Here is a 23,756-nt window from a genome sequence, read left to right on the forward strand (position 1 = left end):
TAAAATATCCACCCTAAACATGGCATGGTGCTTCATGCGTTCAATCCCAGCTATTTAGGAAGTGGAGCAAGTGGGGCCAGCCTGAGCAAAGACAATTTGACCCTGTCTCAAAATAAATGGAAAAACTTGGAAAAAATTACATGAAGTGAAGTAAGCCAGGCCCAAAGAAACATAGGTCCCACAGTTTCCCTTATTTGCAATATCTAGTATATGTCTCAGACAAGTAGAAAAGGTCAACAGCTACATAGTATGATCAGATAAGATGGAGTTAAGAGAAATGAACCCCAAGATAGAGACACAAGTGTTTTTTTCTTTCTTGCTGTTGTTTCTAATGTATTTATAAGGTACCACATGATTTTTTTTTGTTTCTTTGTATGTTCCTCCCCCACGTTATAACCCGTTTTCACTGTATTTGATGTCGGTATAATTTGGGGGGTGGGAAGGGAAAAAACCAAAGGTTTAAATAGGGATACAGGTTGACCCATTGCAACAAAGAGATGTACAAGACGCTATGTTGAAAAATGAACTTTACAATTTAGGTGGGAGTATGGGGGGGGTAGATGTGGGGGGAGTGTAGTTGTGGAGGTGGAAGGGAAGGGATGGTAGGAGAAAAACAAAGGAGGAGACAACAATGCTTGATAAGAAATGTACTCATTACCTTGCTCATGTAACTGTAACCCCTCTCTGTACAGTATTTTCACAATAAAAAAAAACTTAATTAAAACAAAAGATCTGGAGTTGTAGCTCAAATGATCAGGAATGAAAGGTGATGAAAAAAATTCAGTATGGCAGATCACAAACCTGTGATTGCTATGCAAGTGCTTTGCCACTTAAATAATACATCCAGTCTTTTATATTCTGATTGTATTTGAGATATGATCTTGTTTATTTGCCTGGCCAGTCTGGACCATGATCAATCTATTTATATTCCACACTGTACCTGGGATATATAACCAGGCATATATAACCATATCAGCTTTGTTGTTGTTGTTGTTGTTGAGATTGGGTCTCTCAACTTTTTCCCTCTGTCTGATCTCAAACCATGATCCACTCCATCTCTGCTCTTGAGTAGCTAGAATTACAGGTGTGAGCCACCAACATTTGCTATATTCTTCTTCTAATATGCATTATGTACTTAAAATGTGTTTGGAAATCAGAGACTATTTAGAAATCAAACTACATGGAATATTTTAAGGCTCAGTAATAGTATCTGTTTTTGGTTGCTGTTATCAATATAAAGTCTTAGTAGAGAAGCATTCTTCAAAATATGTAAGCTAATATGCTCAGCACAAACCAATATTAGCAATAAGGGAAGATGGGGAAAATCAAGCTAGCTAATTAAAAATGAGGTTTTGTTCCAGAAAGGCGGAAACCATTTACTTGTCTGTAGGCACATGAGATTGGGCTGATTTTTGCCACACTTAGGGTGCAGGGACCAGGGTTTGAAGCCAACAAGCTTCTACTTTCAGTGATGCTACCATTGGTGGCTCACTCTTCTAATCTTAGCTCAGTAGAGGATGAGATCATGAGATCTGAGGACCACAGTTCAAAGCCAGCCCAGGCAAGAAATTCTGTGAGATGCTTATCCCAAGTTAACCATAAAGAGCCAAAAGTGGAACTATGGCTTAAATGCTAGAGTGCTAGCCTCGAGAGACAAAAATATAAGGAACAGTGCTCAGGCCCTGAGTTCAAGCGTATGCGTGCGCGCGCGCACACACACACACATACACACACACACACACACACAATGTACATGTGATAGAATTATTTCCCATTTTTCTAGATTTAGCATATGCTTTCCAACCTTAAAGATATTTGTGCTTTCAGAATTTGTGAAAAGTTTTTTTTGTGTGTGTATGTGTTTTTTTTTAAACCAGAAGGCATCAACTTTATAAGGAGAGATCATTCCACTTCCACAACTACACTCCCCTCCTTCTCCCCTCCCCCCCAGCCTAAATTGTAAAGTTTGTTTTTCAACATAGTGTCTTCTACATCTCATTGTTACAATGGGTCCACCTGTATCCCTATTTAAACATTTTGTTTTTTCCCTTCCCCTCCCCAAATTATACCGACATCAAATACAGTGAAAACAGGGGTTATACCGTGGGGGAGGGGCATACAAAGCAACAAAGAAATCACATGGTACCTTATAAATATATTAGAAACAAAAGGAGGAGGCTCGATAAGAAATGTACTCATTACCTTGCTCATGTAACTGTAACCCCTCTGCACAGAATTTTCACAATAAAAAACTTATTAAAAATAAATTTTAAAAATGATGAAAATTTCCACCTTTTTACCCTGCAAATATGAGTCATATTTTTGAAGTAAAATGACCCACAACTAATCCTACCTCCTATTAATGGAGGGTCACTGACCACATTTACAGAAAGTGAAGTTGGCCTCCTATTAGAAACATGGGAATGACAGCATAACTGCTGGCTATAATGCAAAAGTCTTCTAAAAATGTCATTGTAGGATGACTGGAAGTTTTACCCAAAATGTGGCAAGGTATTATTCCAGTAATAAAAAAAAACCCTACCACCCCTGGATAAGCAATCAAAGAACTAGTGTTCTGTGGTATTTTTAGTCTTACAAGTTACATGCTTATGAGCACTGGGACTTTGCCTCTTACAGCGAAGGCGTGAATTGTACCCTCTGTGTCTGTCTGGCAGGGCTTTTATGAATAATAAAATTGCTGTGTACAGAAAGTGTTTTTGAGCTTAGCAAAGTGGTCTGTTCCCAGAGAAGTCAGAAAATAAGGTGCTATTAGTGGGAAATCACACACGTAAAAATAGCTAAACTGGGCTAGGTGCTGTGGTTCACACCTGTAAGCCTAGTTACTCAGAAGCTGAGATCGGAGGACTGTGGTTCAACACTAGCCTTGGCAGGGTAGTCTGTGAGACTTTTATCTCCAAATTATTACCAAATAAGCATGAACGGAACAGTGTCTTAAAGTGTTAGAGTGCTAGCCTTTTGCATGCAAGGCTCAAGGTCACTGCCTAGGCCATGAGTTTAAGCCCCAGAACTGGTACACACACACACACACACACACACATATGTACACATGTGTGTGTATGCATGCACACCTCTAAGCTCTGATTTCAAAGTTAGAGAAATATACACAAACTGATTATGAGTCTATAGCAGTTTATTTTCTGTGTGTACTACTACAATCTAGAAAACTCAGGAAGAGAGAAGCTAGTATATTAGTCACTGTTCATTAGAAGACACAGGTATTAATTAATGAATTGGTTTTGAAGGATTGGTTCACCCAGTTCTGGAGGCTGAGATGTTCTGCCTTCTCAAGCTGGTATATTTTTCAGTAGTGGCCTAAAGGCCTGAAAATCAGGAGATTAAATGGTGTAAATTCAGGACAGGATGGGATGACATGTTTCAGCTCAACTAGTGAGGCAAGACAACATAGATAAATTCTTCTATCCTCAGATTTCAGTTTATTCAGGTTCCCTCAACCACTTTGGGGAAGGATAGCCTAATGAATTCACCAACTCAAATGCTAATCTCAAGCTCAAACTCAAGTATCTCATTCAAGCAGATACTTCTCTTTTTTGATTCTAGCTATCTCCTTCCACAGGCTTTTCTTTGGAGATAAAAGCATACAAATGTCAGCTAATATTCTCCTTTCTGCTTCTTTACTATAAAACATAGGTTAGAAACAATCCCTAGGACAACATCCTTGCCTTTCAGTTCTCATGTTTCCATTTCATCCTTTGTGAGATCTCAGTGGTTTCCATTTGCATGTGGTCATCTGTTAAGCTGACTTTCAACTCCTAAGCATTGTAAGTATAGTGTAGCTACTCTGTGGACCGGTCTGTTGTGATTGTTGAGATTTGTCTTTACTCTTGGTGTCAGTATTGGTCAATAGTCTTTAATTTTGTGCTGAGAATTACAATAAATAAAAAAGTATCTATAGAAATGATCCTTTAGGAGGAACTTTATTTGTCTTTTATTTATTTATTTATTTTTTGGGTCCGGTCGTGGGGCCTGAACTCTGGGCCTGGGTGCTGTCCCTCAGCTCTTCAGCTCAAGGCTAGCGCTCTACCACTTGAGCCACAGCGTCACTTCCGGCTTTTTTCTTTTTTGCTTATGTGGTGCTGAGGAATTGAACCCAGGGCCTCATGCATGCAAGGCAAGCGCTCTACCACTGAGCCACCTTCCCAGCCCCTTTATTTGTCTTTTAGACTCCCGAGGAAACTAAAAGTTTTGGGACAGATTTAATGCTGGTTCCAGGCTCTGTTTTCTAGATAGTTTTGAGTAATATTGAAATGGCTATCTGTATGTGAAAGGACTGTTCATATTTGTGTCTATGTTGTAGATGAAACTTCTTAAAGTTTTTAAAATTAATACTTTAACTAGACGTATTAATGAATTTGGTGTGATATTTCCATATATGAATGTAGCATGCATTGTTTTTGTTCAATTATCCTTTTTGCTGTCTTCTTCCATTCCCTAGCAACCTTTTCAGTCTCTAGTAATCACTATTCTATTCAGGTCAAGTTTTGCTTTAATTTAATTTATTTATTAATTTCCACCAGAGAAGTTGTACTGAAATTTTAATTATGGTGCTAAGTGTTCATGTGACTGTTTCATGTTAGGTATTGTAATGATATTATAGTTACTATAATTACTATAACTTCACTGTGGCTCTGTCATTAAACGAATATTTTAGAACTGTGCTGTTACTTTTTTTTACTGCTCCAGAAGTCACTGTGATTTTGATTAAGAAAGGACCTAAAATTTTTTTGTAAGAAAGACATGCCTATAATCTTAGTACTTAGAAGGCTGAGCCTGGATTGTGAGTTTGAGGTTAGTCTAAACTCTCTAGTGAGAACCTGTTTCTTTAAAACAATTCTTGTAGTGAAAGTATATTTTATATTTACATTTAAAAGACACACATATTTCCAAACTTGATGGGTTTACTTATTGTACAAGTGACAAGTTTCTTGCTTAAGCAAGAGAAGAATCTTGAGTCATACATATTTTTGGGAGGAGTGCTAGTCCTGGGGCTTGAACTTAGGGCCTAGGCCTTTTCATTCAAGACTAACACTCTACCTCTTGAGCTACAGCTTTACTTCTGGCTTTTTGGTGGTTAATTGAAGATGAGAGTTTTATGGACTTTTCTGTCAGAATTGTCTTTGAACTGCTATATTCATATTTCAATCTCTTGAGTTGTTTAAGGTTATAGATGTGAACCAACAGTGCCCAGAATCAAGTTATATTTCTGATTATGATTTTTTAACACAAATCTGTGAGTAGGATAGGCATTTGGGACATTAAAATAACTTAGGCAAAATAACCGACACACCTTTGTCAAAGCATCATAGGACATGTCATATTACAAATATATGTTAGCCTAAAAAGTGGGAAAATAATAACAATAAACAAGCCTATGCATGTTACTTATATTAGAATGAAACTCCATGTCAGAAAGTGAAACTCACAATAAGTAAACAGGAAAAAAATCCATGATTTAGAGATAAAAGCAATATGACAGTATTTCTTTAAAACCAGTGCTGAGATCTGTTTGAATTTTTGTTTTTGATTTTAGTGATGACAATTTCTGGCCTCAGAATTCTATCCCATGATTCCTATCATATTTGTAATCTTTAATTTTGGTTAATATTAGGTAATGATGGTTGAGTAAAGACAAAAAATAGTTGCATGCAGAATCTACCTCTTCTTCCAACAAATTTGTTTCATGACTTTTTCTTTGGTTTTTGTTAACAGTATAATTCTAAATGGGCAAATCCCCAAATTGGTTTCATACATGTTAGTTCTTTTGTCCAATGCTAATCATTTTAGTTAAAGATACCAATATTTGCTAGTATAAACTGAATACACAGTTGTTTTCCCAATGCATGGTAAATTTTAATTGTGAAAAGAAAACAGGGTTTTGGTTTGCCCTGTGGAAAAGATTAGAGTGAAGACAGATACTCAGAGTAAGGTAATACTTTACCTGCAGGCAGGACTTAATCTTTGTGACTAAATCAGTAGATTAGATTGAGATTTGACATCTCTATAGAAATAGGACATCTTAAACTGCCAGCTACCACCTAGCATTATCCTGACTCATTCGTTTCTCCTGGGGAACACTGGATGTACATTCAATGATAATTCTCTGGCACTATCCCTGTGCCATTAGCCCAAGTCTCCTGTCCAAGTCAGAACCCAGTCCAACTAGGCTACTCTGCAATGATACTGCCTTCAGGAAACATAGCCAGGGATTATTTCTTGAGAATAATTTGCATTCTCTAAGAATGCAAATTATAATCACTTGATACTGTCTCATTAATTCCAGTAGCCCTTAGAAAGAGGTGGTTGAAGGGAAATAACAAAATGCTAAAATAAGGATACAGGTTGACCAAAGTATTTTGACAATTTCCCTAGAAGCTGTCCTTTAGAAGAAACCAGAAAGGAAAAACAACTTTTGATTAATATTGAGCAGCAACAATAAAAACAAACACAGCTGAGTGATGCAAAGATCGTGGTCTGGGCTCACCTTTCTAAACTCTGGCTTCTTAGTCAGCTGGTACACAGGCTGACTCTGCTCCTCGAGTACATGAATCGTTGCTGTATATTTTTCTGTTAGTCCTTGTTAAACCTAACAGCAAAGAAGTTCTAACAGTCAAGCTGTAGAAACATTTTAAAGAATGATCTAAACTTTCAATGATCGGTGTACAAGAGTACAAAGGGAACAGACGTTAATATCAAAGAATGTTTCTGGTATGTGTTTACTTATTTTCAGCTAGAATGCTTTTACTGGCTTCAAGGAAATAATTATTTTAACTTCATTATCATTCTATTTCTAGGTGGAGCACCAGTACTCCCATAAATTCACAGTGGTGGTATTAAGAGCCACTAAAGTGACTAAGGGGACTTTTGGTGACATGCGTAAGTACCTTAGGTGTTTTGTTTTTGTTTTGGTGTTTTGCAAATATTGAGCTCTGGAACAGCATTCATTTGCTTGAGTTCCTTGATTAGCCGGAAGCTTTTCCTTCCTTAACTGAGATTGTCTGAGATAATCTGAAGAGTTTCTGACCTGGTTTTCTGTGAGAATAGCCTTTACATTAGCCAAGTGCACCTGTAGTCAGACAAAATGACTGATGACATAAAGGTCTCTGGAATTCAAGGTTCGGTTTCATTCTGTCAGGGAAGAGGGCTGTGTCAAGATTTCAAACAAGTGCTTCTGCAAGATATCGTGCTTAGAGGAATAGCAAATGCAGTGTCTCTAATTCCCACTCTAGTGTGGATGTTGGTTATGTGTGGAATAGTTATAAAAACTGGCCTAAGAGCATCTGCAAAGATGTGAAATAATTCATTGGCAGGATCTTTAAAATGTTTTTCCTGTTAATCATATAATTCAAATGATTAGGGTTCATGGAAATTGGGAAAGAAGGAGAAATAAATGTTAAGATGTTATATTTGGTACAGTTTATGATTTTTGCCAAAATAGGAGAATGGGTACTTTAATCCTCAGAAGTTTTAAAGAAAGAACAAAACTGTTAATTATCATTGTGAGAAGTAGAGAATACTTTCCTGCAATAAGGCCGAAAAATAGATAGCCTGTTTTGTTTTGCCTCTGTCATCATACCATAGTCATCAAAGAAGACTTCTGATACCAGATGTGGAGGTATCTGAAATCAGTTTCAGGTCCTAGGTTGTTTTATCCAGCAGCTATCTCTCCCTAAACCTAATATTGGATTCCCTTAACTTGTTGGAGCAGCTCACAGAACTGAGAAACACTTATTTATATTTGATACTTTACTAGAAAAGATTTATAAAGTATATTAGTGAGAGAGACAATGTGTAGAGTGAAGTACAGGGTTTAGGAAATAACATTTCCATACCTTCTCCTCTAAGTGTCACCAGCTTGGATCCTCTTCTTGTTCAGTTATGCTGGGGTGCTGAGAACCTTGTCTTTTGGGTGTCTGTGGAGACTGCAGTTCAAAACTAATGGTAACAGACTGGGTGTGGAAAGCCAGTCCTGGTCTGTCTGCCCCAGCATTCTTCTAGGCCTCTCTGGGCAGCATTCTTCCCTTCAGGGTATGGATCAGAAAGCTGTCCAGGACACAAAGATGAAGAAAGAGTAGAAGTTCTGTGACTGGTCTTGAAGAAGAGAAATTCTGGATTTTGTGGCTTGCCTTGGAGAAGGCGTCATAAGCCAAAAGATGTGATCAAAGATACTCTATGATGATATCACACTTACGAAAGTGCCCTTTAGACCAGTTCTCAAGAGAAGAATTTCCTGGGGGTAAGAGCAAGAAGTCTCACACAGGGAAAACGCCACATTCAAAGGCAGCAGAACAGAGGACTAGCCTTAAGTAATTAAAGATTAGGACTGATTTTTCTTAATGTATGTGTACAACAGCAAGAATTTGATAGCCTTTTAGTAATTAACAAGTACCATGATTGGGTTTTTACTGAAAAACATTCTGTTCATAGTATAGTATAATAAATACTAAGAATATTAAAAATATTGGAGGAGAGGGTAGCAAGTCATTTTCTTTTTGTTTTAGTAAATTTTTAACTGTGAAAATATTGTACAGAGGGGTTACAGTTACATGAGCAAGGTAGTGAGTATAGTTCTTTTTAAATTTTTATTTATTTTTTATTGTGAAAATAGTGAGTGTAGTTCTTATCAAGCATTGTTGCCTCCTCCTTTGTTTTTCCCCTATCATCCCTTCCCTCCCACCTCCACAACTACACTCCCCCCACCCACCTAAATTGTAAAGTTCGTTTTTCAACATAGTGTCTTGTACATCTCATTGTTGCAATGGGTCAACCTGTATCCCTATTTAAACATTTTGTTTATTCCCTTCCCCTCCCCGAATTATACCAACATCAAATACAGTGAAAACAAAGGTTATTCCCTTGGGAAGGAACATTGCCCAGTTGTTAGGAAATGGAAAGACTTGGAAAAAATTATATTAAGTGGAGTAAGCCAGGCCCAAAGAAACATAGGTCTTATGGTTTTCCTTATTTGTAATAAGTAGTATATGTCTGAGACAAGTAGAAAAGGTCAAAAGCTATATACATATGACCAGATAAGATGATGTTAATGAACCCCAAGATAGGGACACAAGTGGTTTTTTTTCTTTCTTGTAAGTCATTTTCTTAAAGGAATAAGAAAGACTCAAGCTTGTTAAAATATGAAAAGTCTCTGATAGAGAGGAAAATCTTTAATTTTAAGAAAAATAAAGAATGTGAGCTCTATAGCGGAGCCCTCGGTGGATATAGACTAATGTGTAGATATAAGAAATAAGAATAGGAAGTACAATATGACAGATGTGTGTGGGAACAATGTCAGTCTCTTTTAAACTGGTGTGAATCACAGTGTGGTGTATTAAATTATAGACATTAGTCTGTCCATCTAAACCCTGTTACTGATGTTTTTCTTATTTTCTTATTTTGTTATTTATGATCTTTGAACATCCATTGTTTTAACTGGCAAGTCTCTGGGAGAAAAGCTCCTGTGAATGAGAACCTATAATAAAAGCCACTGTAAAGACCTGAATTTCCCAGGGCCTTAAGGAAAAGCCTTATAAGGTTTGTAAAGCTTTACAACCAAGCTAACAGGTTGTACTATTTGTTGAAAAGACCATTCTTCATTGTACTTAACACTGTGCCAATTATTAGCCAGGCATGCAAAAGATTGACCTAATTTGACTTTTAAAACATAGTACTTATGTTTTAGGCAAAGCAGAAGGGTTCTTTTGTATAGAGACAATGGCTGTCACTATGGTTATGATGCATCCTTCCAACAGCAGCTCAGGGTCTGTACCGTTCTTTCCAACTGGTGTGAATAGGAGTTTGTTTGTACCAGGTCCCAGACCTTTGGGCAGTGGCTACTGACTATAATATATATTGAAAAGAGAATAAGGCTGTGTTTTGGGTCCCCAAATTTTACATGACACAGTTAGATCCTTCAGCTCTAGAAGTTTCTTTTTTAAAGTACCCTTTATAAGTTTCTTTTTAAAAATACCTATGAAAGGATCAGACACTGTGATGAACTGCCAGAAGAAAAGGATAGTATGTTAAAATGTGTATTCACCACTTATAAGTTGGCTCGTTTTTTATAAGTCATTACATTATCCATGGTATCTCTCATTATCATTGTATTTTATAGGTATTATATATTGCATCTCATTATAATACATGGTATTATACTATAATATGTAATTATTATAATTGGTAGAGAGTGGTAGCCAGCCTCTTGTAGTGACCATCTGTCTGCTGGAAGTTGGAAAATGACAAGAAGGAATAAGAGGAACTTTTAGAGAAATACAGTGTATGGGAAGGTTAGGCTAAAAAGGCAAAAGACTAGTACCAAACACTTCATTTTTCAGAAGTTATAGGTGTTGTCATGAGAAAAGGTATAGGTATAATCTTCTGAGAATAGTTTTAATGATATTTCCTGATATACTTAAGCTATTCAAATGATCAAGAAAGCTAAATTTGATCTATTTGTATATGAAAGTTCTTTAAAGACAGATAAGAATAAAACCTCTAAAATGTTTTTAGAAATTATATAACTAAAAATTAAAACTAAGATCTGGAAGACCAGAAAAACAGGATCCTACAATCCACGCTTATGTTATTAAAAAGTAATTTCACAAAAATAAAAATATTAAAAAATAACTTTTCAACCTTCTATATGTTATTAAATGTGACAGCTGAACTATCAGGGCTCTCTGCTTTGCTTGTATCTTCTTAATAATGCCAAACAATCAAATAGCTATATCCTGGTAAAAGATCTGCATATGAATTCTTTGATTTTGGTAATACTAAGATTTATATACTTATAACACATACATAAAATTGATACATTATACTAAGCAACTGTATGTACAAATACACTTGTGCATTGTTAAAACATCATAACAAAACCAGCAGCATTCCATAAACTATTTTCTGAGGGGGTCAGAGCTGACATCTTTTTTTTTTTTGTACAACACCAACATATTTTATTAGTATATATAAATTGTATGGAGTAATGGGTTTCATTATGAAATTTTTATACCTGTATATGATATACTTTGATCTTATTCACCTCCCACACTCTCTTGTCTCCCCACCCCCATTCAACGTATTTCATAGGTTAGGAGCAAGTGTGGTACCTAGAATCAAAATGACCAATTTTGCTTCTGCCATTTGCTGGTATTCTGACTATGGGGAGCTGCTTACCTACATCTGCACTCTTTACTATTTGTCATGATTTCACAACTTATTCAAGAATCCAGGTACTGTTGGCTCTTGCCAGTAATTCTAGCTACTCAGGAGGGTGAGATCTGAGAATTTTGAAACCAGCCTTCGGCATACATGTCTCTGAGACTTTTTTTTGTTAGTCATGGGGCCTAACCTCTCGGCCTGGGCACTATCCCTCAAGCTCTTCAGCTCAAGGCTAATGCTCTACCACTTGAGCCACAGTGCCACTTCTGGCTTTTTCTGCTTATTTGGTGCTGAGGAATCAACCCAGGGCCTCATACATGCAAGAAAAGCATTCTTCCATTGAGCCACCTTCCCAGCCTCCCCCTTTTCTGGGGGTTAGTCGTGGGGCTTGAAATCTGGGCCTGGGCACTGTCCCTTAGCACTTCAGTTCAAGGCTAGTACAGAGCTAACATCTTATTTCAGTAGTTAATTAATTAATTAGGGCTATTCTGATACCACATTTCATTATGTGGAGAGGCTTAACCTGGATTCAAACTCACGGACTTCCTGCTTTAGCTTTCACAAGCGCTGGGATTAAGTGCATGAGCTATCACCCCCAGCTTGGATTTACATTGTATTAAAACATCTCTTTCATTTCTTAGTTTTCATCTGAAGATCCTTGGTCAACCAAAAGCAAACTGGTTGCCAGTCCTTCTGATACATGCCAATCCCAGTATTACTGCATTGTCTCATATGTACCCAGTGCCCCAGTGCCAACCCGTCTCTACTTTCTTATGTTCAAGGTTGATTTGAAAGTGCTTGAAAGTTCCAATTTGCACTTGCCTAAAAGCCATTGACATATACTTATTTCTGAAGTATGTAATCTGAATTAACTTGCTAATGATACAGCTCTCTCTCATGAAGTTGTTATGGATTTGGCATGGTGACAATGGTAAACTCCAAATTCTGTGCTCTTTCTTCTTGTAACAGAAGTGAGGTGTTTGTGAGAGGACCAGAGTGAGAAGATTTTCAGTTGGTGAAAATTTTAGTGTGGCTTTAACAAATGGAACCCACAATTTTGGCCAATAAATCTCATTTTATAGCCAAATGAAATAGCTGATATGAATCAAGTGTTCACTGAAGTTCTTTTCTTTTTTAAAATATACTTTTATTATTATTCACTGAGTTTCTGCTCATTTGGGAAAATCATAGGTGTAGTAATAGAGGCTAGTTTGAGAATTCAGGACTACAGAAAGTCCTGCTTCATTCTGTAGGATAAATGAGAAAAATGAATGCTGTCATGTGTTTGTAAATGATAAAATAACCATACAAATATTAGATTTTTAAATTTCTTTCCTTGGATAGGCACTGAGGATTTGTTCTTGTGTCCTGCTTTTGTTGGGAACTGCAATCTTTTTCCGTGTACATTTAGCATCATAAATATTGTCATGTCTAAGGAGAGTTATAGGATGGGAAATGGACCTAACTTTCCTTTGACATTTAGGAGACACTGGAGTTTAGTGTATTGTGTGTGTGTGTGTGTGTGTACTTGTACACAGGGCTTTGTACTCTCACTTGATTTTATTTGCTCAACACTGATATTCTACCACTTAAGCCATACTTCCATTTCTGGATTTTTGTTTGTTATTTGTAGATTAGAGGCTCACAGACTGTCTTTCTCATGCTGTTTTTGAACCATGATCCTGAGATCTTAGCTGAATAGCTAGGATTGCATGGGTGAGCCACCAACACCCAGGTTCAGAAAAAGTTTTGACACTCATTATATTTAACCCAGTTTTATAATATTATGATCAGTAATGTGTTAGATACTATTTTAAGATTTTGCTAAATTACTTTAGACTTTTATTTTTATAATGTCCATGTCTGAGGGTAGACTTTTAAATTCCATATAAACTTACAGAAAGATTTGTGTTCCTAATTTTTAAGTTGTTTTGCTATTTGCAGGTCCAAGGTTGATCTAACCTTCCAGAAACAATGCTCCTTGAATTTTAAGGTCCACATGAATCACCAGGGTAACTTGTCCAAAATGCAGGCTGTGATTCAGCAAGTTTGAGAAGTCAATTTTGATTTCAAGCATGCCCTGTGGGTTTATGTTCCTTATTTTGGGAAGCAGGGGCTAGGAAATTTCTTCTATTTAACGCTTGCTTACCATGAGTTATTCAGGGTGATGGGTAGAACAAAAAAATTTTTTTTGTACTGAGTGGATTATTCGATCCTTTTTTCTCTGCTTGAGAACAAGAAATAATGGAATGGGTCTTCCTTGACTAGCTCATTTTTTAAAAATACTTGCAGATACACATCTCTGATAATTGTCCAGACCTCAGTGGAATCCTGGTTCCTCTGGAATGTAATTAGGTAAGTGTGAACTTGCCTATGAGGAACTTGCTTTTTGTAACAGTGAGTGCTTATCTGACATAGTAGTAGGCTCTCAGAAGATATTGAAATACTGAATGGCATAAATAAAAACATGTAATTATTGCTTTCTCCTTGAAAATAATTTCATATTTCCTTTGTGGAGATTATAAATGTCTCATATCTGTCCACATACAGTTAGAATATTTCAGAGGCACACCACACACAAATCTTATTATACCTTTAGATTAATATTTCCTTATAAAAATTATGGTGTTTGCAAGCGTGTATGTGTGTGTGTGTGTGTGTGTGTGTGTGTGTGTGTGTGTGTGTGTGTGTGTGTGTGTGTGTGTTTGCCAGTACTGGGGCTTAAACTCAGGGACTGGGTGCAATCTCTTAGTTTTTTGTTGTTGTTGTTGTTTACTCAAGGGTGATACTCTATCATTGATCCATAACTCTGCTTTTATCTTTTTAGTGGTTAATTGGGAAAAAGAGTCTCAGGGACTTTCTTGCCCAGGCTGGCTTGAAACCATAATCCTCAGATCTCAGTTTCTTAACTAGTTAGGATTATAGGCATGAGCCACCTGAACTTAGATTAAGTTTTAAATTTTATTATTTTTTTATAGCTAGCCTTGGCATTGGTCTATACAGGTTTCTGAAGTATTCTAAATTATTCTAAAGTATATCTTTTCTAAATTAAATACTTTCCTTCTTTTACCATTCAAGTTATGACCAAACTTGTGCTTTCATTTACAAATGCTTTTGGAATGTTCTTGAACATCCACCCAAAATTTTAAAAACTCTGAATCTAATGAAATTATTTCCCAATGGTCTTTTCATGGAAGATAACTTCAGGATGAGTAAAATGTTCCATTACACATGCTTGTGTCACCTTTCTTATCTTTTATTTTCTACATAGTGGAGAAATACGTTGTGTTTGGGAATAGAGAAATATAATGAAAACATAATATAACTTGTGATATAACAATATAATAAGATATATGTCAGATAACTGTAACCCCTCTGTATAGCATCTTTAACAATAAAAACAACGAGGAGGCAACAATGCTTGATAAGAAATATACTAGTTATCTTGCCCATTTAACGGTAACTCCTTTTATGGGATTCTCACAATAAAAAATAAATTAAATAAAATTTAAAAAGAAGATATATACTCATATCTACTTTGTCATATAGTTTATAAAACTGACAAATATCTTTTTTTTTTTTGGCCAGTTGTTAGGCCTGAACTCTGGGCCTAGGCCCTGTCCCTCAGCAATTCAACTCAAGGCTAGCTCTCTACCACTGGAGCCACAGTGCCACTTCTGGCTTTTTCTGCTTATGTGGTGCTGAGGAATCGAACCCAGGGCCTCATGCATGGAAGGCAAGCACTCTACCACTGAGCCACCTTCCCAGCCCCAACAAACATCTTTTGAATATATTTAGTTGTTTGCATCTTTACTGATATTTCACTACTTTTTAAAATCTTATATTTTTATCTAATTACTTAGTTTATATATATGAAAAGAACATTAATGCAAGAGCAAATGAATTCATGAACTTCACCAAATACCAACATTTACTACAACTTAGATAACTTAGATAACCTAATCAACACTAAATCATAATTTCTTTTGAAAAAACAACAACCCACAAATGTATTTATTTTTGTTAGCTTAAATGAATTATACAATAAGTTTTCATAGTGACATTTACATACATGCACATCATGTGCTTGGATCAAATTGACTTCTGCTCTATTACTCTTTCTGATCTCCCTCCATCCTTCTCACTCCATTTTAAAATTTCATTACTTGATGTATGTGGGTGTGAAAGTATAGGTACTGAATTATATCATTATATGATATTCAATGACATAGATTGGCCTTTGCATGACACATCCCATTTGCTAACTAGGATAAGTAGTAGTATACTGCAGCGATTTCAGTGATGTAATAGAAGTCAATCTTATCCAAATAGCCATTGAATTACCAATAGCAACAGGTCTATATTACTGTCAACTCAAACAGCAGTAGACTTATTTAGTTCTTTATTATGTCTTTATTATGTGTGCTTCATGAGCTTACTCATTTAAAATTATATTCCATATTTTATTTTTACACTTTAACATTTCAGTGTTCTGCAAAGCCAAAGAAAAACATAATTTTAAAAACCTTTAAAACCTCAGTAATATGTAACCTTATTGGCATATATTAAGCAAAATCATTTTTGCAAAAAAAAATCTGTACCAGTTCTCTATTGAGAGTTTCTGATCAAAATTTAATAGAGTTCACAAAAAATCAGGATAAATTATGTGTGTGTGTGTGTGTGTGTGTGTGTGTGTGTGTGTGTGTGTCCTGGGCCTTGAACTCAGGGCCTGAGTACTGTCTCAAGTATAGTGCTCTACCACTTGAGCTACAGTGCCACTTCTGGCTTTTTCTGAGTAGTTTATTGGAGATAAGACTCGTGGACTTTCCTGCACTGGCTGGCTTCTAACTGTAATCCTCATATCTCAGCCTCCTGAGTAGTTAGGATTACAGGCATGAGCCACTGGTTTCTTGAAGTTTTAAAGAAAATTATATTACTAGAGTATCTATGTTAATGATATATATATATATATATATATATAAAAATTCAAGTATTTATATGCAAACATTTGTCATCTGCTATTTTACTGCATGTGGTATCTTAATTTTGTTGTTGTTGTTGTTCTGGTTGTTGTTGGTTGTGGCTCTTGAGCTCTAGGTTTGGGCGCTGTCCCTAAGCTCTTCAGCTCAAGGCTAATGCTCTACCGCTTGGCCAACAATGCCACTTTTGGTTTTCTGGTGGTTAATTGGAGATACGAGTTTCTTGGACTTTCCTGACAGGCGGACTTTGAACTGCAATCCTCAGATCTCAGGCTCATGAGTAGCTAGATTCACAGGCATGAGCCACCAGCGCCCAGCAATTTTTTTTTTTTTTTTGCCAGTTCTGAAGCTTGAACTCAGGGCCTGGACGCTGTCCCTGAGCTTCTTTTTCGCTCAAGGATAGCAGTCTACCACTTGAACCATAGCATCATTTCCAGCTTTTCTTTTTATGTGGCTCCGAGGAATCAAACTCAGGGCTTCATGCATACTAGGCAAGCACTCAAACACTAAGCCACATTCCCAATCCCCTTAAAGTTTTTTTCAAGATAAAAAATTATATAAAAACAGAAATGACAGTTTAAATGTACTGATGTATAGCTAGAAAGTCTTTACATATTATACTGAGTTCTGTGAGATACTTTTTCATTATTATACCTTGACTGCTCTGTCAAAATAGGCAGATATTTTAGATAAAATTCTAGACAAATTAATTTTAATTGACATAAGTAGAAAATCTCCAGATGCAAAATGAAGGAACAATTGTGAGCCGAGGGAACCAGTTTGCCATATCTATAATCATAGTTGCGCTCAGGAAGCTAAGATCTGGAGATCTTGGTTCCCAAACCAGCCCAGGCAGACAAATCGGACAGATTCCATCTCCACTTAACCAGCAAAAATGTGGAACCTAGAATTATGGCTCAAGTAGTGGAGTTCCAGGTATGAGTGAAAAAGTTATGAGAATGTGACTTCTTGAGATTTTGGCGTTGGAAAAGAAGTGATAAAGAAATATAACCAGGCGTATTCTAGAAAACTTCTTTTTATTAGTTGTAAAAATGTCCTTATCAAGAAATGCTGGATATCTATTATGTACATTTAGTCCCTTGAATGACTACAAGGGAAATCAACATGATACCTGTAGTAGGCAACTTCCCTGATTGGGAATTTTATACCAAAGAGGAAGCCCTGTCTAGGGCTTAGAGCATGGCACTAATGCACTGTCGTTGTTGGGTTCAAATGAGAACGTAGGAAAGTTACTTAGCTATGCTATGTCTCATCGTCATCACCTGCTAAATGAGGATAAAGGTCATAGATGTTTTTCCTCATAGGATTTTTTTGAGGATTAAATAAAATTATGGCATATTGTGCGCTAAGTATTTGTTAAACAAACAAAAAGTCTAAGCAGAGGTCAAAGGACGTTATGTACATGATTTCAGTAATATAGACGTGCTCTTTTCATGATGATAATGTTTTTTTTATTTAAATTTGACAGATGAAATTTAGGACAAGGATCCCATCACTGCTATGTTTGCAGCAGAACTGGAGCCTGTCTGCCAAGGCCAGCTCTTTCAGCCATGTAGTGTTTGCATGGCTTGTAGTCTAGCTAGGAAGATTGCAGGAGCTTAAGTAGCTTTTGGAAAATCTTGGCAATCAGCTTTAGAAAGCTTCAAGTCTTATAAAAGTTACTTATGGCTATAAAAACTGGAGATTCCAGAAGCATTATGACAGATGCCTATAATCCCAGCTACTTGAGAGGTGGAGACAGGAGGGTTTTAAGTTGAAGAACAATTGAGCAAATGTAGTGAGAACTGATGTCAAGAAGGAAATAAAAACAAGGGGTTTATAGAAAGAGCTGAGATGTGTAGCTCAAGAGGGAGGAAGAAAAGGAGGGAGAAAGTAAGAGAAGGAGAAAAGAAGGGAGTGAAGGAAACTTAATGATGATCTTGATTTGAAAGCCTAATTAGCAAGTTGAAGTTTTATGTGTACTTCTTTTTTATTTTGTGAAGATACATTTTTGATGATTCCTCTTCAGAACATGACTTACATTTACCAGTTTTACCCAATATGAAAATAGAGCCACTGGCTGGTTGGATAAGACATAGATAAGGGGAAAATGAAGAGAACATGCCAGTTCCATTGTCCCTGAACTGCCGTCTTTGGCCCTTTATCTTGGACAGTCTTAGGATAAGAACTGTAACTCACATAACTTAGCTTATCAGAGTCAAAGAAAACATAATGTTATGCACAAGTAGAAATACAACACTGCTCTGTTAGAACAAATGTTTCTGTCATCATTAAGCCTGGGCACAATGTTTGACATTGCATCTCTTGCTTAAACGTTGACTTGAAAGTGTTTGTTTCCAGAGTGTGGTGGCAGAGGGGCACGGATTAGCAGGAAAGCCTAGGTTTTGGTAACAGGGGCCCTTACAAGATCGATTTTACAGACAATGAAAGTGGAAACATGCTTCAGAAAGACAGTTATAGTAAATCTATGCCATTAAAAATAAGCAACTTAACCTGGGCACTAATGGCTCATGCCTGTAATCCTAGCTACTTAAGGAGGCTGAGACCTAAGGATCCCGTTCAAAGCCAGCCCAGGCAGGAAAAGCTGAGACTCTTTATCTCCAATAAACCACCAGAAAACAGGAAGTGGCACTGTGGCTCAAGTAGTAGAGCTTTAGCCTTGAGCTGAAGAGCTGAGAGACAGTGTCCAGGCCCAGAGTTCAAGTCCCATGACTGAGAAAAATAAAAAGCAACTTGAGATGGCAGGTGTGGCTCAAGTGATAGAACTTCTCCTTAGCAAGCAAAAGGCCCTGAGTTTGAGCCCCTATGCTGCCAAATAATACTAACAACAATAGTAATAAGTCACTGTAATGAGGGAGCCTGAAGTACGAGGAATTGAAGTTTGGACCAGCCTAGGTATAGCAAGATCATCAAATTACAAAGCAAACACGCACAAAAAAAACAAAACAAGTAAAATCACCCAGAAAAACCAAAGCTAAATGATGAGCCAATTCTATTAACAGGCCTAAGTAGAGTAGTAAGAGTGGTAAGTAGAGTGGTAAGTTGAGCTAAGGCAGCGGTATATTGGTAGGAAATAGGAAACTAGATATAAGAGTCATTTTCAGAAGAACCAAGCTAAAACTTGGAGACTGATTGGATATAAGAGCTATATGGAAAAACAGAGTTGCCATCAGGTTTCTCAATCTGATGGCTAGAAATGATTATACCATTAAATAAAACAGAAACTGGAAGACAGACAACAAGTTTTTACTTTTAGTTCTATGTTTTATAATGCTTTATTTTTTACCTTGTTTTGTTGTATATATTGGGAAACAAGAATGGAAGGAAAACAATTTTTTTTAAATACATATTGTATGTATTATATTGTAAAGGCACATAGATATTTTCAAGGCTTTAAAATCTCAGAATAGGAGCCCAGGTGTGGTGACATATCCTGCAATCCCAGCTACTTGGGAAGTAGAGCCAACACAGGAAAAAGTTAGCAAGACCTAGTCTTAAAAATGAGCTGGGCTCAGTGCCAGTGTCTCAGGCCTGTCATCCTAGCTACTCAGGAGGCTGAGAGCTGAGAATTGGTGTTCAAAGCCAGCTTGGGCAAGAAAAGCCATGAGACCATTGTCTCCAATTAACCAGCAGAAAACAGGAAGTAGCACTGTGGCTCAAAGTGGTAGAGTGCTAGCATTGAGTGAAAAAGCTCAGGGACAGTGCCCAGGCCCTGAGTTTAAGACCCACAACTGAAAGGGGAAAAAAAAAAAGGAGCTGGTATACATCTGTGTCCTCATTTCCTTGGAGTCAGGATAGGAGGATATTGGTGGGACACAGGCCTGAGCAAAGTTATAATGGGAGTACAGGAGGCTCTGAAATCAACCTCCAATAAAAGAAAATTCTCTCAGAATGGAGGTAGTACTCGGTGATGAAATTCAGGAGAAAATACTATTGATGTACAAATCAGAGCCCAAAGGAGGGTTAACGAAAATGAGAATTGATACAGAATGATTTTTAAAAGATTGAAACTTTTTAAAATGTATTAATCAGCAAGAAATCATATGGGAACATACATTCAGAACCTTAATAATTGTCCATGATTATACACCTGTACTTTGCAGCTTTGAAAAATCCTACCTTGGCTTCCATTTATGCCTTTGAGAGAATTGGCTTTAACCCATCCGAGACTAGTCAGACTTCAGGCTTGTAGTGTATCACGAGACATAAATGCATATATTGGATATTGTTTTTTTTTTTTTTTTTGTCGGTCGTGGGGCTTGAACTCTGGGCCTGGGCGCTGTCCCTCTGCTCTTCAGCTCAAGGTGAGTGCTCTACCTCTTGAGCTACAGTGCCACTTCTGGTTTTCTGGTGGTTTATTGGAGATCGGAGTCTCACGGTCTCTCTTGCCCGGGCTGGCTTTGAACCGCAATCCTCAGATCTCAGCCTCCTGAGTAGCTAGGATTACAGGCGTGAGCCACCAGCGCCCGGCTACATATTGGATATTCTTAAGACTATATAATAACTGAAATTCCGTCAGAAATTAATTATTCTATGTTGCTATGAATGAATCTTCCCAGAGGGTGCTGAATAAAAGCATGCAGGGCACACACAGATGTAGTGTGACTGATAAACACAAATAGGAAAAAGCTAAAATTTGCCTTCTGTGATGACAGGCGTCAGGGCTGTGGTTGCTGTTGTAAGGGAAATGTTAGCCTTCCTTTATTTCACTTTGAGCAATGCTGTCACAGGTGAGTTAAGATTATAAACATTTAATGAGCATCACAGTTACTGCTTTTTTTGTGATTCATATATTTTCAGAGATATTGGCAACCTCTCTTCCAGAGTTTCTACATCAGCTCAGCCATCCTAGGGAATGGGGTATTTACGATTCTGATGATCCCAACAGTTCCTATAAATTTTCCATGGTTATTTTCCATTATCATAAAAAATCAGTTCTATAAAAAGGAACACATTTGAGAGTAGTATGGTGAGATGTTTCTTTCAATAAACTGTCATTTTATTTCTGATATTCCAGTGGGCTTTCTACTTTGGTGATGTATGAGCATACCATGTGACTATCTGCCTATCACCTTGAATAGACTGTCAATCAAATATCTACATTTTCTTTATTCTAACATTTGTTTTCACATGGCCCATTGAAAATACATTTTACTTTTTTCTCTATTAATAAGTATTTTTTATTGTGAAAAAAAACCATACAGAGGGTTTACAATTACATGAGCAAGGTAATGAGTACATGAGTACATTTCTTATCAAGCATGTTGCCTCCTCCTTTGTTTCCCCTTCCCATCCCTGCCATCCCATCCAAAGTTGTAAAATTTCTTTTTCAACATAACATCTTGTACATCTCATTGTTGCAAGTGGTTCATCTGTATCCCTATTTAAACAATTTGTTTTTTCCCTACCCCTCCCCAAATTATATCAACATCAAATTCAAATACAGTGAAAACAGGGGTTGTACCATGGGGGAGGGACATACAAAGCATCAAAAAATCATCTTATAAATATGTTAGAAACAATAGCAAGAAAGAAAAACCATTTAAATTAACTTTAGTTATATAGACAGCTTTCAGTTCAACCTATTGAATTTTGAGTACATGCATCTCCATCAGTACCATTGGTCATTCTCCCTCATCTATCCTAATCCAGCTTGTCCCCTCCAGTTACCCGATTCCATGAATATGCATTGAATGGCAGGAGAGAAGCAGATGTAGTGAACCCAATTGTGTTTTATCCACTTAATGGGCAGAATAATTTAACTCTTAGCCAGAGGCCAAGAAGCTTGCTGTCTTCTTCATGCCAAACTGTCTTCCTAGATGTTATGAGATTGTCAGTTTTTTGTTTACTTGTTTTATTTTTGTAATACTGGAGATTGAACTCAGGGTCTGGCATTTCTAAGTAAGCACTGTAGCACTCAACCACTTGAACCACACTTCTAGCCCTTTCACTTCTAACTTGTTTGCCAGTTAGGATGATGTGCTAACTGGCTTTGGATCATAATTTCCTGCCTGTGTGGATGGAACAGCTTGGATTACAGGCCATATATTATTGTTCTTTAGTACACCCTAATATTATGTCTTAAGATTTTGATTTACAAATGTGTGCCTAAGAATTACCCTATCAAGTTGTTAAAACTGTAGATTTCTGGGCCCATGTTGAAGAAATTGACTAAAAACACAGCAAATCTGGATAATTTTTTGTATGTGCCAGCCTTGGGCTTGAATTTAGGGATTAGACACTGTCATTGAGGTGTTTTGCTCAAGACTAGCACTCTACCACTTGAGACAGCTCAACTTCCATCATTTTGGTGGTTAACTGGAGATGGGAGTCTCACAGACTTTCCTACTAGGGATAGCTTTGAATCATGATCCTCAGAGCTCAGCCTCCTGAATAGCTGGGATTACAGGCATGAGCTTTGACTCAGGTCTAGATATTCCCCACCCCCTCTTCTTCATCATGCTGGGTATTGAATTCATCACCTTGTATATCTAGACAAAAACTCTACCACTGAGCTACATCTTCGATCCTAGTCTGCAGTCTTAACAAATACTGCTAGTGATTCTGGGAATTTAATTCAGGAAGCTCGATTATTAGAAACATATCTTAAAATCCCTATCTGTGGATGGAACACAGCCCTTTAGATTGGGGAAATTTTGATCATGCTTCTATGGGATTTCTCTATTTGAGGTTTTTTTTTTTTGCTGTTAATCACAAAAATCATAGCAGATTGGTGTTGTTATTTCACACAAGAGGTTTATACTGTTCCTGAGTGAAGTGTAAATGAGAGAACCAGCGGGGGAATATTTAAAATAGAATTAGGAGTTCAGAAGCTGCCATTGGCTCTTGTTGTGAATCATACAGTGCATTACTTGGATAAAGCTGGAGTGGCAGATGGGCCTGATATTACTTCAGGCAGGCGCTCCTTAAACTACTGACATTTATGAGTAAGTTTTACAGCTGTGGAATTCTGAAGCTATTTCTCAGGCATGTAGTTTCCTGTCATGTTTATGGGGATAAAAAAGATCTGTATCCTACACCCCCATCATTTTTTTTTGTTTGTTAAGATTTAGATAAAAGGAAAAAACATGGGAGTTTCTGCCCATGCATTACATCTTTGCTTTACCACCTGTTGAGCTGGAAACCATCAAGGTAAGACTGTCTTGGTGGCCTGACATTCAATTGTCCAAGAGATGTTTATTCAGAAAGCCCTGAAATAAAAATAAAAATAAAGTTTTCCCTACATTTGACTTGATTTTTTACCTAAATACATTGCTAGGAATATGTATAGAATAGTGGGGGGAATTTTTACCGTCCAAATGAATTGCTTTCTCCTTTCAAAGATGACAGTTGTGTTTCTTACCATGCCAATCATAAGTGTAGATTATACAAAGTGAGCCCAGATATCTGATTGCCACCATTTCAATCTAACCTACTTCCTTTCACCCAGCAGTGTCTACAGATGGTTCTTAACTTGCAGAGATTAACATCGATGCAATTGCCATATCAACTTTTGCAGCTGTTAGTGGTTTTCCATTGGCTACCGCCATTTCACATCTTAATTTT

The 23,756-nt window shown here is 37.0% G+C and overlaps 1 protein-coding gene across 3 annotated transcripts in view; it reads left to right on the forward strand.

Moving 5' to 3' along the window:
- The window catches only part of Pla2g4a (phospholipase A2 group IVA), a 176,432-nt gene that overhangs the window by 72,190 nt on the left and 80,486 nt on the right, over window positions 1-23,756 (forward strand). For all 3 annotated transcript variants that reach the window (XM_070034248.1, XM_070034247.1, XM_070034249.1), the window contains one exon: window positions 6,831-6,912. In XM_070034248.1, the coding sequence (XP_069890349.1) occupies window positions 6,831-6,912 (82 nt within the window). The remainder of the gene's footprint in view (window positions 1-6,830; window positions 6,913-23,756) is intronic.

Source organism: Dipodomys merriami, unplaced genomic scaffold, assembly GCF_024711535.1.
Source record: "Dipodomys merriami isolate MVZ:Mamm:240054 unplaced genomic scaffold, mDipMer1.0.p SCAF_24, whole genome shotgun sequence".
In the NCBI taxonomy this organism is placed as follows: domain Eukaryota; kingdom Metazoa; phylum Chordata; class Mammalia; order Rodentia; family Heteromyidae; genus Dipodomys; species Dipodomys merriami.